This window comes from Pezoporus flaviventris, unplaced genomic scaffold, assembly GCF_033815535.1.
Source record: "Pezoporus flaviventris isolate CSIRO_AGI_PZ_B2104156 unplaced genomic scaffold, CSIRO_AGI_Pfla_v1 ptg000150l, whole genome shotgun sequence".
NCBI classification, from domain to species: domain Eukaryota; kingdom Metazoa; phylum Chordata; class Aves; order Psittaciformes; family Psittacidae; genus Pezoporus; species Pezoporus flaviventris.
In genome coordinates, this window is record NW_026892698.1 from 72,859 (window position 1) to 91,723 (window position 18,865).

Below are 18,865 nucleotides of genomic sequence, written 5' to 3' on the forward strand. Positions count from 1 at the left end.
TAGTATTAATACCTTACTATTATTAAGCTAGTATCTTAACAGACTAGTTATTAAGAGTTTTAAAAAACTGTTGATGGCTTTTTTTCAGCCTTGTTGTGTTTTGTCTACATACATAGGAACAACAAGCTATCACCCACTTGGTATTCTGCCACTTGCAAAGCAGACATCACTTCTGTGCTGTATTTAAGTATAAACATAGCAACCTGATCCTTCCAATATTAGGACTTGGTCCTTCTCCAACCAAAACATTACTTTTCCTGACTCAACAGTGACATTCCTCTTTATCAATAAAGCAAGTCTCTGTAAAATCTTCATTCCATTTTCTTACAATTTAGCTGCATCATGCTAATGTTTTCCCATCCTCTGAGATATATGGCAGGTGAGCACTGCTTCATTAAAACACAAAAATATATACTGTTATCTTTACTGCTAAGTGCTATTTATTTCATCTAAGGTGAGCAGAAATAATGTGACCATATTTCCATCAGCCCTGAGGAGAGTCATATATGGTATATGTAAGATCTGTAAACATACCTCCTTATAAGCTGACCAGTAATTCATCTACATCATACGACTTGAAAAGCAATCAAACTTTCATGATGACTTTCTCAGTAAGAATCTCCCCTTTTTTCCTTTTTGAGTGAATGTAGGTGAATAAGGTAACTTAGGTCAGCGATGACATAGGCAGAATTTTTTTCTGAGAGGCATATATGCAATGCTAGGTAATGAATAGTCTACTGCTCCAGAATGAAGCAACGCTGCTCTGCACTGTTCTAGATTTCTCACTGAATAATACATTCTGCTTGATCTTTTAGGTGTTAATCTAAAGTGCTCAAATATTTTGGAAATTATTTCACAATATACATGTTACATACGCTTTCTTTTCACATTTGACAAGCAAACAAAAAAATAAAAGAAGAAATTGTCTGGCTAACATGTTGCTAGTTTTTAGTCTGGACGGCAAGACTTGGGCTTTACCCTATCAAAACCAAACCAAACCAAACCAACCAACCAATCAACCAAAAATAAACCCCAAACAACAAAACCCTACATAAATTATCTATTTGTAATTACGACTACTTGCAAACATAAAGTTCAATGTGTATTTTTGCATATGCATTTGAATTTATAAAATTACGGTCTAAGTATTCTTTCTCAAAATGGGTAAGATTCTTATCTATTGTGAGAAAGAGCTTCAGCTCTGTATTGTACCTATTTTCAATGTGAACTTATAATTATTAAGATACATCTAAATCTTAGCTTCAGCTGTTCTGTATTGTTCTTCTTTTCAGTCCTTACTATTGAGGTGATGTAAAGCTGCTTTTGAATACCAAGAAAAAAAAAATAAACAGCAGCTTTCTCTGTCAGTTATCTGTAGAAGTAGATGAGGATACGTTCATAACAGTAGAATACTGCATTCCCCATTCACTTCTTTGTATGACGTATGGCCAGATGGTGTAATTCAGTGATTAATATTTAGGCCTGCCTGAAGACATAATTAACATAAATTATGTCAAAACCAGGCAAATGGACTGAACTTTAATCTTTCCTGGTTTTCTCATCAATCTGAAGCACTCTGTGGCCTTATTATCTTCCCACAAAGCACTGTTTTGTCAAAAGAAAGTTAATCTATATTTCCTCAGACTTAATAGCCACACTAGAACAAAGAGTAGAGTGGTATTGGCAGACACATCTCAGAAGTGCGAAAGACCAATAACTCATGAATAACAAGTCTGTACTAACAGTTTTAAAGAGTGCTTTAATGGTTTAATGGATGGCACTTTAATAGGATTTCTAGTATATTCATTCTGAAAGCTTGCCTTCAATAAAGCTGTTATTAACAAAGAACTGGATTTGTTCATAGCATAACTGTGCAGTATGGGTGCTTTGTGCAAAAGAAATAAATATATCTATAATACTGTTATTACCCACCCATGCTTTGACTAATCTTTCAGCTATTGTGTCCTACATTGTTGGCTGCTGAAAAAGTCTGATCTGTTACTGGGAAGAGATTTGAGCAATATTTACTAGTACAGTGCCCCATCCATAAGGTAATACTTCGACTATGAATCATGGTAACTCAAATGCGTTTTCAGAAGAATTTCAAACAATCCCCCTTCAGTGAACTCTGTACCTTCTCACTGTGAAGCTTTCCTTTAAAGTACTTTAACAAGAGGCAAATGTTCCCTGCTGTGATCCTGAGTCTTCTGGGAATATAACCTGGCATAGTACGAAGGAAGGGAAGAGTATGACAAAATGTGACCTTTCTTAACATATGTTTGCCTGTCCTGGAACAGTGGTCCGCTAATGGTCAGCAAAGTAAGAGCCAGCAGGTTTGAGTCTTTGTGTGTCACAGGCATTGTGAGTTACTATGTAGATTTCACACTCCCAGAAGGGGAAGGGAGCATGTCTATTAAAGAATTTCCCAGCTGTTTGAGGCTCAAATTAAATCATCAAAAAGTACTGAGTCCCAGAGAAACCTAACATGAGGTACAGAAAGAAGAATGAAAAAGACAGATTTGAGAGCATGTCAATACAAACAGATTCTGCACAACAGGAGAAAGTAGTCAGCTACCCATAAGAATGATCAATTTGAACATCTTTTACCAATGTCAGTGATTGTGAGGAGAATCTCGTATCATAGCTGATGCATCTATAATAGGATGCTATTGTATTATGCAAGAAACCTGCTAAAAGAATGAGGTTTACATACTGCATTACCAAAACACGAATGTTAGATGCATGAATATTAATACATGACCATGGTAACTTATCAGCTGGAGTTTTCTTATTAAGGCAGAGTTTTTTACATTAAACTTTAAAGGCTGTCATCTTCAAGAGATGGGGACAAACCCATATTATTTGCATACTTAAATCTTTGGAACTAAAATATAAGTTCATATCCTGGTCCTAAAGAAAGTTAAAAGCTCACAGATGAGACATTTCCTATTGACTTTTGAAGGAAAGTGACTCAACTGCTCAAAAGTAGCTAGAAAGCTACTAAGGCTTTTGCTAAACGCCTCTCAAGACCAAAGTTATTTCCTCTACAGTATCAAGCTAATATTCCAATGACTAAATAAGATTCTGTAAAACCTGGTTCCAATGAAATCAAACAAGCTATATATGCATATAACTAAAGCATACTTTAGGAGGAAAAAAACCCATTATTTGAAAACATTTTTGAAGGACAGTCTCTATTACATGAAAAGCTTTAGAAAACCTAAGTTTTAAAGAATAAATCTTACTGGTTTATATTTCTTCGCCTTCAGTCTTAAATGTAATCTATTTATTCCCTATCAGCAACTAAAATCCTTTGTCCATGATATAACAAGCTGTGGTGGAAATAATACTGTGTAGGAAACAGAGGATTACGTTGAGCTTCAGGTAGGAAATAAATAATAACACTTGAGTAATAAAAAATCTTGCTTATTTTAAATATTTTGCAATTAAAGCATCCTATTTTTTTTTTGTTTGTTTAATATAGTACATGAAAAACAGCAGCTCTTAAACTGCAAATTTTGTAATTGTCTCATGTAGGACACTGATGTTAATTTAAATTTTCAAGATATTTTTAAAGCACTGTAAACATTTTCATTTTAGCAGACAAGTAAAGGACTTAAATTCTTCACTGATTCCTCCATTGTCCCCCATAACTCCAAAAATATTACAAATGAATCTTTCTAAAAAGTGCCCATAAAACTCATGTTTACCTATAATGACCTACTACTCTGTCCTTGAATAATTTTTCTTGTTATAAGAAGTGGACAACTTTTCTCTTCTTACACATATCATGGTTTTCAGTTGGGCAAAATAAAACTAACATATTTTTTATAGTGTTTGACTATTTAAACTGTCTTTGTGGAATACCTTGGCAAAACAGCATTAGGTATCAGACCTAAACCTAGCATTCAATTATGTCAACCCAGCTTTCTTTTATCTGAATATTCTTTTAATTATATAAACATAAATGAATGCTGTTAACCCAAGGAAGCATTCACAGCACAAAGGAAAAAGATAATACACTATTATAAATCTTAACTAGTGCCACTTCAGACTCCTGCATTATGTCTTTAAAGTTCTCTATCATAATTGTCCTGCTGGTTCTGATATTACTCTGGGTGGAACTAAGCACCAAACAACCTAGGTGAATGCAACAGCATATGTGTTATTAATAAGAAGACAAACAACTTTTCATCCTTCATTGACTACATTAATTGTTTCTCAATAAATGGAGCACATCCTATGAACATAAAGCTACAGAATACACATAAATGATGTCTGTACTATTAGAAAAAGAAAGCTATTGTAAAGATAAAGAAAACAAATTTTTGCTGAGAAGAAATTGATTTTTGCATATGAGTCACTATTATCTGTAATGATACGGCATTTAAGTGCAGCTGTTTCCTTGGTGCAGATTCATTCAGTAGGTTATCTGTTCTTCATGGACTTTTAAAGTGGTTTATATCAATAGTAAGTTTTATGCACTTCTACTATATAAAATTTATCGTATTTTAGCGTCCAGTGTTTACCTTATCACAGCTTGAGATACAAAAAACACATAAATGTACTATATTCATTAAATTGTATTCTCATCACAAACTCTACCCACTGATCCTGAAAAGCTACAATAATACTTGTACAGCAGTATGGCACAGAGTTGAAATGCATCCTCATCTTTTCCAATATTCAGTGTTCAAGCAAAAGACCGGCTGTAATTTCCCAAAAGAAGTCTAATGAGGAAAAGCATTAAAATTACATATAACTTCTCATAATATTAGTTAATCGGTGCACATACACACACACATACAGAGTAAATCATTAGGTAAGATATAGACACTGGTGATGTAATTTTTGTGTTGCAGTGACTGGTTCTCAGATAATAAATGTGAAAATATTTTAAAAAAGGAATCTGCTTTGGAGGAATAGGTTTTCTGTTCTACGTTATAGGAGGAAATGACCTTATAAATGCATCCCATGTGTTGCATGAAGTTGGCAGAACATGAATGCTCTGTTTCAGTCTATTTCCATGACCACTTTTTATTGTTAATTCTGAAGCTTGAGTTAAGAAGGAAATATAATATACAGGTCAATTTCTTATGAATATGGTTTTATGTCTGAAATAAAAAAATAAAATACTTTCTGAAGACTTACAGATGTAGGAGGAACACCAATTGACAACATTGAAACTTAGAAAACATTACACAGCTGGAAGACAGCCTACACTGGAGAATACACCCCTTTTACTGCATCACAGTAATGAAGGAGTTGTATAGTTTAGTTAGTTTAGTTTTGTTTTTTTTTTTTTTTCCTGAGTTTATACTATGTATATTGTTGCTTACTTTTTGCAATACCTACTCTCCCAATTTGACTTCTTATGCTAGGCATTCCTTTCAGAACCAGAGTGCAAATAGATGCAGTTTGGATTTACTATTTCTTTAATGGAAATTTCAGATTCTTTCTCAACTAAATTTCACAAAGCACAAAAAAAGAAACATAGTAATAACAGTAATAATAAAAGAAACCCCCAACACACATACACAGAAAAACCTGTTAGGGAACCTTTGTGCTAGAAGAATGGAGAACAGTGGGCTGAGTTTGGGATTATCTGAAGGAAGTAAACCTGTCTTCTCTCATGGTCCAGGTCTACAAAGATGTTTTCCTTCATCTTCTCTAAGAAAATGCAAGACAGTTAGGGGAACTGGCACCATTAGAAAATTATGCCAGAGGGTATAAATCAGGAGAGGGGTCAGCATGTAGATTTGTATTTTCTTCTTTTGGAAGTATTGAACAGATGGGGAAGTTTCTGTCTGTCTGAAGAGAAAGCAAGACAGGCAAGGAAGTGATACTCTTCTAAAAAGAGAAAAACAAACCTGTATGCAATTTTGATCAGAAATTCTGATCAAAAGGCCGTGGATGGAACAGGATCAAGGATGGAACAGGCACAAGTATTCAAATACTTCTGAAGAGCTTGAAAAGGTTCCATGTAATATGAAAAGATGTGTTTGAGTTGTGAAACAAGTAATTCTTTTCAAGTGGTAACTAATGCGGGGTGTGATAAAAAATAAATTTCTATTGAAATGCAGCTAACCTCCTGAAGAAATTCTACAGGTTGGAGGAGAAGTCAGCTTTCATGAAGAAACTGTGTAAATATATATATATTTTATTTTATGGTATCACAAAGTTGTCATAACAGTTGCTGTATACTATCCATTTATTTTTGAAGAATTTCATCCATACAGTGTAAGAAATTCTATAAAGAGTAAAATACAATAATTGAATGTGAGGAGGAAACGACATTATATATTGAAAAAATAATCAGTGGTAACTGAGAAAGAGGGTTTGTTTCTCCAAATGGGAATTAACTGGAGGACTTCACTATCAATAAAGGTCTGTGGTTTCCTGCTGCATGCTACATCTTTAACTCTTGACGATGAAAAATATCTCTTTTTTCCTTCTGTATCCCCAGTTTAAATGTTATCTGAAGTGATCGTAGTTCAACTGTAACCATCTGTACTCATTTGCGTCTCAGAATCAAACAGTTGCTTTTAAAGAGCATTAGTGAGGACTGCTCCTGAAAGAGAAAGTCCCAATCCCTGGCCATAAAAGACCCCACCAACTCACTTGTGGTGGCACTAGTGCTCATGCAGAAATGTGGTGAGCTAGTTCAGGGAACTGATCCAACTGGAAACAGCAAAGAAAAATAAAACAATTAGTTTTCAGCTGAATCTATTTCCTGAGATAATCCTTGAACAGCTGCACATGTTCTAGTGCCAGGACTGGCACAAGAGAGAAAACAGGAATGCACAGCCAAGACAGGGAGATGACTTACAGTGATCATCAAACTGCAGCCTTAGTCCACTGCCTAGACTAGACCATGAAATCAAATAGCAATGCTTTTCACTAATTCTGTTTCAAAACGGATGAATCTTGCACTAGATGGAAATGAAGTCTCGTCTCCAAAGCTGGAATTTCAAAGATAAATGTTGAATACCACTGGGAAAAGCAATGTGAATGAAGCTTCATGTTGATCTACAGTTGTTATATAAAACAAACACAAAAAAAACCAAATGTGAAAGCTGCTATTTTTAGGCAGACTGGTAAACAAGTCTGGAGGGACAGATACCTACAATTTAAGAACTTAATGTACCTTCAAAATGTGGGCTATAAACAGTTAAGATTATGTTCTCAAGATGATTTTAATGATTTAAATACTACCAAAAATTTAAGATAATTGCAGTGTAAGACGAACCATACCATCTCCACATTCTCTAAAAAAATGTGCTTTTACTCCATCATTCTAACAAAGTCTTTGGAAGTTTTAAGCAACGATTAGTGGCACAGCAGAATATAAAGAAAATACTGTCAGTGATCCCTCTGGGAGCTATTAATCCTTGGGTCTCTGACATGATCACCCACAGATATCCTAAATAAGCATTTTTTTTTTAATGGTTCAGTGTATACTTTACCTACAAATTTTTGACATAGACAATATGGGCATTAAAAAAAACCCTATAATTTACTGTGTTTAATGGATGGCTATCTAAGTCTCTTTAGCCACAAATTACTGACATAAGAGGCTCTTATGGCTCCACTGTACCAATACCTATCTGTGGATGTATAGTCCTGCAGACAAGGTGGATGATTACTCTTAAATTCTTCCACTCTTCTACAGATGTGGTATTATTGACAGAAGGAAAACAGAATGTCTTACAACTGGTATAATAGGGCAACCAGGCAACTGCAAATGGTTTTAATGCGCACAAAATTAACACAGTGGACTGTAACTACTTTGGAGCTCATACTGTATGTGTCCTGTCAAGACTACACAGGAGATTTTAAATATAATGGAAGATCTTTTAACTGCAAAGTAGATGGATGTTTGTGTATATTATGGAGAGTAAGTGCTGTATCATTCACATACAACTTCAGGCATGTGCCCATGAAATCTGCCTGGCACATGTCATTGTAAAAAGAGAACATACTGTTACAAGCAAAGAAACCACCCTATCAGTGTAGTAATTTTACACAGAAAAAAAATTTTATCATTGTTTTAATATCATACAAAACTGGCACCTCCACAGTAGGTGCGTATCAGAGAGATGTCTAGGGAAACAGAAAACATGGCATTTTAAATAATTTAAATAATGAGAAAGTGGGGGAAATTACCTCATACTCCTGTGAGAACTTCAAATTGTCATTTGCTTTCAACCTTTCAATGTGATCTGCAAGTTCCAAGATGGGTATTGGGGGATGACTGGCCATACCTGTTGAACAAGAAAGAGGAAAATAATTTAAAGGAAACTACAGTGATGGCATCACTCTAAAATTTAGAAAATGTAGTAGTTAGAATGGCTAGAAATGTGTAAGTAGTAAAGATGTCGTATGTGAGAGAAGCAGGCAAATAGTTTGGTTACTCAAAGCAGGACATGCTCTGGATAGATGAGCTCTGAAGCCAAATCAAAAGAAGTCACCAAGCATACTCCCAAAGCTAACATTCCTAGTGTAGAGGAAAGAGTTACTGTGATGTGAGTCAATGAGGTTAGCTAGGCATGGAAAAATGAGACAGTTAGACCTAATGTTGACCTCTGCTTTGAGTAATGACTCTTAATGTCATTTCAAACTCCTTCTCCTGCACTGCATGAAATGGAAACTCCACTGAATTAGATGAGGAAAGGTGAGCTGAGAAACAGACACTGAAAGAGCCCTAAAGGGGAAAGAATAGTGTTTTGACAGAAAACAAAGTGACTTATGCATAATCAAGAAAAACGAACTTGAAGAATGAAGGTTACCAAGGTAACCGGAGACACCTGAACCTGCAAAGGAAATGGCAAAAAACAAAGAAACCTCAAACCAACATGAAATTAATTTAATAAAATAAATTATAAAGAATGAAATGGATAAGGATTAATAGTAATGCATCAAGGTCTAGAAGACTATGTATTCTAAATAAGAAATACTCAAATATTTTATGAAACTTCGAAGTGACTAACATGCAACTATGAATGACTAGAATAACATGCACCATTGCTTTCAGACAACAGTCACTGAAGACAACATTGGACATCAGACAATTAGAACTTCAAAAATGTTTTCACTAGTAGCAGATTGTAGAGGCAGGGGTTGTACAGTTTGGCTGGACACACATACTGACTGCACTAGTACCTTTAAATATGCTTAATCTGAAACCCCATTTATCAACCCCCAAAAGTACCTACAATCTACTTCAGGTGTAAACATCTTTGTCCACTGATGAAGATACTGAGTGAAAAAGAAGAATTGGGAATTGGAGATGGAGATAGAGATAGGTGTGGAAGCAAGTACAGGGACAGCAAGGCAAAAGAAAGACAGATGTGGGGTCAACTAGAACAATCTGCCAGCTGAAGATTTGCCAAGCAAAAATTTGGGACGCTTGTTTCACACTATTAGTCTTCAACACCCTTCTCCAAAATGCTTACTTTCTTCTCTTCATGCTTTACACTATCACACCTAAAATGAAACTGAGTTTTCAATTACTTGTGGAAGAACTCAGAGCTGGCTAGAAAATATCAAGCTAGTGAACCCCAGGATCTCTTGAAATTACAAAGGGAAAACAGTGATGACTCAAGGGGGCTCAAGCTGGAAGCCATGTTGCACAATGCAGTTTGCTTTGTCACCGTGAATTTCAAGAGCATGCCTAAGACAGTGAACTTTCATTTCCTGTAAATGTAGCTGAAATTGACTAAAATGACTATGTGGTTACAACACAGTCATGCTATAGTATGTTTTTATTTATTTATTTATTTTTAATTCTCGTTTTCTTTTTGATTTTTTGACATTTCAGGCATCATACTAGAGTACAAAATAATGTCTAGTAGCACTGTCCTTAATTCTTCTAACTGTACACTTACACATTTATATGTTACCTTCATAGCACATCTGTGATGGTAAGACATTATTTACAGTAGATACTAAAGCACACTGTCAATCAACTAAGAAAGGAAAATATTCAGATATAATGGAAAAATTTATTATAAATTTCAATTAACAAGTTAGTCCATGAGTACTAATTTATCGGAATCCGTTCTGGTTGTCTCCCATTTTCTTAGAAATTTCACTTAATAGAACTTGGCTATTCTCAAAATGAGTGTGGGTGACAGTCATTTAATAATTACACTTGTCCAGATCAAGCACCCCTATGGAAAATATGTGAGCGAGAAGGCACAAGAGAACTCTAGACTTATCCGGAAATGGAGGTGGACTGATGTACATCTAAAGCAGTGCTTGAACAAAGAAAATAATAGAGACAAAGATGTTTAGACCTTTTCGAGCGAATCGTGGGAGAGAGTTATTATCATATAAGGACTGAGTGGTAGTTTGGCTAGAGAGGGAGGACACAGAGCCAATCAGGGAGGCGTAGGGGACTGAATTACTGCTCAAAGCTGTAAAAAGCAAAAGCCAATTGGAAATGGGAAACAAATTAGTAACAGCAGTAGACCATCATAACCAGTCAATCTTGCACATTCAGACACTTCAGACATTCACAAAACAGCATCTGGACTCAACTAAGAAGATGTCTAAAGGTCCAGTTACCCTACTGTAGACATAAAGGACGTAAAACCAGAAAGAATGAGACTTGCTCATCACATGATGAACCTGTCTAAATTACCAGCATCATGAACACAAATCTCAATAATTAGCTTACTTTTAAGGAACAGTTTTTAAAGATGTTTAAGGAACAGTTTTTAAAGATGCTGAACATCCATTTCTTTTTAAACAATTTCTTTTTTTTATATACTCCTCTATATGCCACTTGACATTCCTAAGGGAAGATTTCACATTTAACACTTTGTGCAAAATGAAACTTGACATAAAACTTTCTTTTCTGAGGAAAAAAAAGGAACTACTTACAACTTCAGAAACTGGCAATTTTTGACTGCCCTTTTCACAACTCATTTTGGGCATTTACAATTGGACATTTATTAACTTTCTTAAAAAAATTTTTTGTAGTTAACTTGTGAAGTAATTGCATGTGGTATGTTTCCATCTTTCAAATATATAAAATGTACTCTACTGAGACAATAAAAGTAGCTATTTCTTAAAAGAAGTGCTAAAGGACTTTATGTAATCAGACTATGAATCATAACAAGCATTAGAACAGATTACAAATGAACATTTCAAGATCTCATTGTCTCATGCAAAAGCATGAGGCTTCTACTGAGCTTAACATGAGTTGCACGCGAACGTCAGGTGTAGAAATTTAAAAAAAAAATAATCCCCAAAGTACAGCTAAGCGCACTTCTTTTTGTGGCGACAAATAAGAAAATATACTTATTTGCTAACACATCTCCACATCAATCAACATGTTATGAAAACACAAAAAAATTAAGGACAAAATACAGCTAAATTACAACGGATTCTGTGACATGCTAGAAAGTCAAAAGAAACACCATGCTGAAAACATGCTTTCAAACTTTGAAATTAGAAAATAAATAGATAAAACCTCTTAAAAACTCAAACAGCAAAAAAAACCTCAACAAACCAACAAAACCATATCCCCTACCCCATTTTCCTTCCCCTTCCCCCCATCTCCTACCCAAAACAGCACATGCAAAACATGGCTGAAATTGTATGCATAAGAAGCTTTTATTTCAGGTTTGGTAGAAGATTGCCAATGTGATTGAGCTTATGCAGCCTAGTAGTGAACCCTCCACATGAATAAAATGAGAATGTATGGTTTAACTGCAGATTAGAATTATCTTCCTGTTAATCTGTGGTAAATACATGACTAAGGAACACAGAATACCATATGTGCTACAATTTCAAGGAAAAACTGACAGAGCAATATCAGAATTCATCTACGTACTAATGGATATTAAAACTGTTATGTATTCTCCTTTACCACATTGAAACAAGTGGGTGTTAGGCCTTGTCATCAGTGCGTTAAATTAGGATTTTTTTTGTTGTCAGGGTTTTATAATAAGAGCTTTAAATCATTTAAAAAACACACATTTCTTTACAAATTTGGACCTGTAGGTTGACATGCCAACAATAAACAAGAAGGGAGTTAGAAGTAGCTGCTAGCACACAGACTACAATCTAGATGAACTGAAAATGTGGTACCTTATTTTAATAGAAATTTTCTTATTAAATAAATCGTATTTCAGGTCCACATCTAATTAACACTCTTTGATTTTAAAAAACCTGACTTATTACATCTTAATTTTTATTTAGTAACACAAAATACCTTCCTACACACCAATCTGTGTTAAGATGTTTTTTCCTTACAGGAAAAGGAAGGAATCAGTGACAGTGTTTACCAAAGAGATAGAATTACATACATGTTAAAATTTGGACATGGAGACTGGAAAAAAATAGCTATGACCCTGATTCAAGAGGAATTTGGCATCCATAAAAATTTGGCAAGGATGCTTTTACCATATTTCACAAAAAAATACTGTTGCTTTAGAATTTCTTTTTCATACAGCTACAGTAAAGCCAGAGAGTGATCTTACATCTTGTGTACAAAGCTAAATTTACAAGATTAGCTCTAGAGGAATGTCATTCTGCAACACCTATTCTAAAACAGTTAAGAATGTGTAATATTGCAAAATTAAGTCACTTTTATTCCAGAAGAATTGATGTTCTTGAAAAGCAGATGAATTATTCTGGAATGAAAGCGAATTTTGTTCTGTAACAAAGACTTAGCTTCACAAAGCAGCCCAAAAGGCTCTGTAGCATCACAACAGAAGACTCAGCTCTGAGTGAGGTGTGAAAGCCATCTATTCTGAGAAAAGGAGAAACCTGGTTTTCAGACCGTGGTCTAAAATTGTGAAGTATAATAACATGTTGCAAAACTACTGGCTAAAATGCAGGAAAAAACCTACAAAATTACTCTTGTGAGGAGCAGAACTTTCAACTCCATCTCCCAGCTAAGCAGTTTTTGATTGACTCTGGGTTTGAAAACAATTAGGATATCAGCAAATGTTATTTGCACTCTGGAACCTATACTTTTTCTGGCTGCCTAAATCCTTCGTGTGAGTGAAGTTCACATCAAGAGAGGTATGTAGGATTGCTCACTGTAAAAACGCTATTCCAGTCTGGTTTTGTCATGGAGACAAACCGCAGTAGTTCCTTCAGCATTGTCACAATTCTCCTTGACAGAATTGTGTGGATAAACTAAGGGAAGAAATTTCCTCCTACCTTGCAAAGCAGATGACTGAATCTAGACATGACTTTTTCCAATTTTGTTACATGCACTGGTTTCGTCTGGACCTGTTTTACCCTTTTCCTGCCTCATCTTAGAAGTAAGTTATGGGAACTTCCTTAGAAATTCACAGAGTGTTCTGTGAGCATTTACTAGTCTAATAAAAAACAGAGTCTTTAACTCAGATCTGTAATAATTTGATTTATTTTTCTTGTATTTCAAAACATCTTATTTAGTTTGTAAGAGATAATGAGGTAATTGCTTAATTGGCACCTGACTGCACAAATTGCTAATGAGTATGACGTATTCTATACTTAAATGAGGACAAAAACCCAGTCACATTTGAGGCATAACTCAATTTAGTTCTTTGAGTGATTGGCAGATTGAAGTCTTTGCCTGAGCCTTGGGTCTCTCTTAAACCCCTCAAACCACTTAACATCAGTTATTTTCCTCTGTGCAAAACTGGGTCTCTTCATTTCAGGAAACCTTTTATGAGGGCTTAATTATTACCTCTTCCCTACCTGGCATGGAGACTTCTAGCGTTTGTGCACCAGGTTAATGATTTTAATCCTGTTTTTATAAGAAACTTGCAGAATGGGAAGAATGTGACTGGCTTTTCCTCAACTACTCACTCCAGTTCCAGAAGAATAACAGACTTATAAATGAAATCCTGTAGGCTACTGAGAGATTGGGTATTTTCATGTTTACTCAAAGAAAACCTGGCACATCTCTGACACACACACAGTCATATGGGCTTATCTAACAAATATACATTTTTGGATTGCACATATGAACATTGGATCCTATTCTCAGATGTAGAACAGTGGGCTATTACAAATGTAAAGACAATATGTCAATTTTGTCGATGGAGCTACTCCATCCAGTGAGAAAAAAAGCTAGAAATGAATTTTATCTTTTCTGGACAAACTAATATAGGAAACTTTTTAGGTAAGTACTAAATTAGTGAAGAACGAAGTTCTGTATTGACAGGACAAGAAAAAGTGACATGAAAGTAAGACATTTGCTGGCTGCTAGCTTAGACTGTGGACTTTCACCTCATCTTCATGCAGAATTGACAGTTTTATGACAAGTACAACATAATTGTGCCTAATCATTGCCTAGATATCACCAGAGATAAAATCTTGTTTCCCTACAATTTCTATCAAAAAGTTATGCCTAACCACCTGCATCAGAAGTATTCTGTGCTTGTGGTTAGAAATTCAAATTTACCAGAGGAAGAGTTTCACTTTCAAATTATTTTGTTACAATATACCTGATTAGACCTTTCCTCACACAAAATATAGGATTGCTAACATTTTTTGGAAAGAGGCTGTTTAGAAATCTTTTAAAGTATTAAAGCTTATGACAACCCAGAATTTTATAGGAGCGTCTCATTCACCTCTCATAGTGAAAACTGACAATCTGGATATGCCAATGTCTTAGAATTTTTTTTCTCTAACACTTCTTCACATTAAGGATTCATTCTAAACCTTTTTTTTTTTTCTTTTTCTCTTCCCACTGGAAGCAACTGGTGTGCTTAGAAACCTCTAAGAAAGCTTCCTACTTGGTAGAAAATAAAAAACACACACCTGAGTAAGAAGGAATAACAAAACCAATAAAACTGCCACCCTGCATGTACAGTTTTTCTGTAATTTTTCTACATTCATCTTGAAAAGCTTTGTCTCCCATGTTATTTGATGGTGCATTAGTTAATCTGTGGAGTTGGATAAACATTCCAACACGATCTAAATGTTTAAATTAAATTCATCTGGATTTTAATGAAATGGTAGCCCTAACTGAAGCTAATGTGAGTTAAGTGAGGTTCTGCTTTTACTAGCACAAAAACTGTGCCTTGACTTCTCTGGGGCTAAGATTACATGTTAATTAGCCATTGGTACACAGCAGGAAGAACCTCATGGGTTAGAAATTCTCTCCTTGATATTTAATTGCATGCTTATAATCAGCAGTAACAGGAGTGACCTGTACGTAGCGGTCTTAGGTGGTACAACAGTAGGAAAAAGGATTATAATTTGATTTCTGTTCTATATTTTCAACAATAATCTTAATCCTCCATTCTGTAAAAAGATTTATAGCAGAGAAAAAGAATTCATAGTAGAAATGGATGCAGATGTTCTGCTCAACTAACTACACAGAAAACTGCAAGCTTCCCAGATAAAATATAGCACCATAAGGAAAGGTATATGTCCTCTCCTCTGCAGTCACTCTCAGATCAATAAAATGGAATTAAGGTATATACAAGTGCCACAAGTTCTGCAATTTTTTAATAACTTTACATTCTAAATGTAAATTTAGAATTACAATAAATTAATTTTACATGTGAAGCTGTTAAGACTTGGCAGCATTTTTTTCCCCATATATTACTTTATTTGATGAGAAATTATAAATAGGCAAGAGTCACCATCTAAATACATGGGCAGCAGAAGTTTATGCTGATATACCTAGTTATTAAGTCATCCATTCAGTATATAACTATACAGATTATTATTTGTTTTAGGCATAAGCTAAACTGTAGAAACCATATTCTTCTTTTCATTCATTATATAACTGTATACATATAATTATTTGTTCTAGGCATAAACTAAACTGTAGGAACTACATTCTTTTCATGTTTCAAAGACTTGCATGCACACTTCTATCTCTGTAACAAACTTTAAGACTTTGTATGAAAATGCTGGATAACACAAACCTTTGCTTAGTAAAGGTGAATCTTCATTAACACTGCAGAAGCAGAACCGTGAACCAAAACTTCCACTCTGCACTTAGGTTCATATTGTGGAGAGGTCCCAGAGTATGTGAACAACATTCCCATATTCAGATGAGTCTAAATTAGAAGATGTGCTCCTGAAACACATCTAATTTGCTCCAGCTGCTAAAGAGCATTTAGTGTACTGAAACAGACTAATAAAGCAAGGTAAAACTCAAGCCTCCAGGATCTTCCTTTTCTACCTCTGCCGTATGCACACAGTGTGGGATATTGGGTCTTTAGTCCCAGATTCACTGCTCTGCAGATTCACTCCTACAGGGGCTATCTTATATAGAAAACCAGAAATAAGATTTGCAAGTTCAGTTAACCCTTTTGTAATATTTAGTATGTCAGATTCTGCATCTCAAGTACTTTGCTTGCTGCCTTTATGAGCTTGAATTTATTATTTTTTATACTTAAATAAATTTGACAAACACAAAGCTCAAGAAAGTTTGCTAAGTAATACGCACCAGGCTGGGACTCTGTGCAATCAACTGCAATCGAAAACAAGTCTACTGGGATACATCATGATCAAAATTAAGCAAATCAGTACTATTTTAAGTAGTTCTCTCCCACTGTTTCTTGACTATCAAACCAAATGGCTTTAAAAAAAAATGTTTAATAAATAAGTAAATAAAATATTTAGGAGTGTGTTGCTTTTACCTTCAGAACTACTGATGTTTTAGTAGCCTCCTTGACCTTAACATACAGTCTGATTTTAAAAGACAAGACTATTTCTGTAGTTAGTATTTCTTTTCTGTATTGTACATTTGCAATGTAGTGTAACTTTCTATGATATTAATGGATTACCTGATAATGCAGTAGGTAAGAAGGAAGCTTATTTACAAAGAAGTAGCTGTAAAAATATCATTAATAAATAGAAGAAATGCATTTCCCAATAATTTTTTATAGCACTGTCAGGTTTAACTTGGAATTTCAGTTCATAAAACACATCCATCAACACATGTGACTTTTGGGTCTTCTTTTGTAGAACTTTAATTTTGTTCCATGAAGGATTTTTCATTAAATAAAGAAATTACAGAATTATTTCAAAAACTGGTGAAGAAATACATCGTGCAAAAACTCATAAGCAATTAACATATATTTTGCTAAAGAACCAACATTTCTGTTCCATAACAGCACCACTAGTCAGTTTGCGATCACAGAGCTCTCAGTAAGGTATCATTGTCTCTTACCTGGAGTTTGAAAATTAAGGCGTCGCAGCTCTACTGGATCTGTGGGATGGTGAGAGGGGACCTCCTTGCTGTTGGGTATGCTGCTTTTTCTAGAATCAGATTCAGCCCTCTTCCTGCATGGAGAAGGTGAATACAAGTGAACATAAGATCAAGACGTTAGCTTAACAAATAAAAGTGCCCAAGTGTTTAATCACTATATTCTAAAGGCAGGCTGCCTCTTTCCGAAAGAGTATTTAATCCAGTGGAAAGGTAAAATAATTATGCACATTGGGTAGGACAACTACAATTTGCAATGGCAAAATGGATCTAAGTATAGTAAGTAATATCAGGGGGAAAATAGCTCCATTCTGCCCTAGACTGATCCTCTAGATCATTATGCTGGGCACCCAGGTAGAAAACCATTACAAGATATAACATGAAATATACAAAGAAAAAATCACATTATCTCTATTTTAAAAGCTAGCTATACCTTTATTAAAAACTATGCAAAAATTAAACACACAATTAAAAATAAACAGAAGTTATAATAATTGACTTTGTATTTTATACAGACAGTTTTGCATTGCTTATAAAAAAAATCACCTCTATTCTTTGGGTACTTTCAATATGACAGAAAACAGTATGGAAGACACCTGTCCCAGACGACACCTATTCCCTTCATTTTCTAGGAAGTAAAAATTTGCTGTGTTGCCTCTCATCTCTCTAAGAGCTCCACTACGCAATCTTCATGCAGCTGATCACACCTACATATTGAAGGCTCAGATTCTGTATGAATGTTTCTGATCAAATTATGACTGTCGCTGAAATTATAGTATTCCTGTCAATCTGTCCAAAATAAGTAAAGAAACAAAAGAAAGGAGTGAGGAAGTGAAAGAAGAAGGGAGGGAGGAAGGGAGGGTGAGAAGTAGGGAGGAAGGAAGGGAAGGAGGGAAGGAGGGAGAGAGGTATGGAGGAAGGGGGGAAGGGGGGGAGGGGGGAGGGAAAAGAGAAGCAGAGTCCTGACTGAATAGTGTTTGGACTCTTGACTGTTCTGATAAAATGGACTCCCATAATTTGAGAGTATCATTTCCTAATGCAAAACACTGGAATAGGTAAATTTAATGCTTTAATTCAATAAGAATCCTTCTTCACTAGTCATCTGAGTTCCTGATTGAAAATGCAAACTGGGTGATATTCTTTATCTAACATAAAAAGAAGATGCAAACAGCAACGAAGAATTACTTTGTGAAAACAGAACTAGGATGACTTTAAGGTTTATGATCCCAAAATCTTTTCCAGGTGTCCAATATTTGCTCTAACATACCAGTATTGTTGGGGTGGGGGTGGGTGTGCCTGCCTGAGTGTTTTTGTTGTTTTTTTTGGGGGGGGGGGGTATGTGAGTTTTTTGTGTGGTTTTTTTTTTGTTTGTTTGTTTTTGGTGTTTGTTTATTTTTTATTTTTTTCTTTTCCCTCACTCTAATTGATTTAAAATGTCAAAAAGCTAAATCTGTTATAATGCCACCAGGCTCCCCTCTTAAAAAAATGCTCAGTTGATTTCTTACTGGTCTTAAATTATGAACACCTGGTGGCATTCACGAAAGGGACATACAGCAATATTTCAGAGACTATGCAAAGAAGCCAAATAGCAACATTGTTGCAGCAATCATTTAAAAGTTACAATTCCTATGATTTTATGGGTGAGGGGAAAGGGGGAAAGGAAGAGTTTAGCTGTAAACATATTCC

General features: G+C 35.0%; 1 protein-coding gene across 37 annotated transcripts in view; it reads right to left on the minus strand.

Moving 5' to 3' along the window:
* Positions 1–18,865, minus strand: part of PTPRD (protein tyrosine phosphatase receptor type D) — a 601,423-nt gene that overhangs the window by 67,424 nt on the left and 515,134 nt on the right. For 22 of the 37 annotated variants that reach the window (XM_061479480.1, XM_061479506.1, XM_061479505.1 and 19 more), the window contains 3 exons: positions 17,144–17,256; positions 10,299–10,418; positions 8,167–8,264 (listed from right to left, as the gene is read on the minus strand). In XM_061479480.1, the coding sequence (XP_061335464.1) occupies positions 8,167–8,264; positions 10,299–10,418; positions 17,144–17,256 (331 nt within the window). The remainder of the gene's footprint in view (positions 1–8,166; positions 8,265–10,298; positions 10,419–17,143; positions 17,257–18,865) is intronic. The other 15 variants (XM_061479517.1, XM_061479518.1, XM_061479501.1 and 12 more) reach the window with 1 other exon arrangement.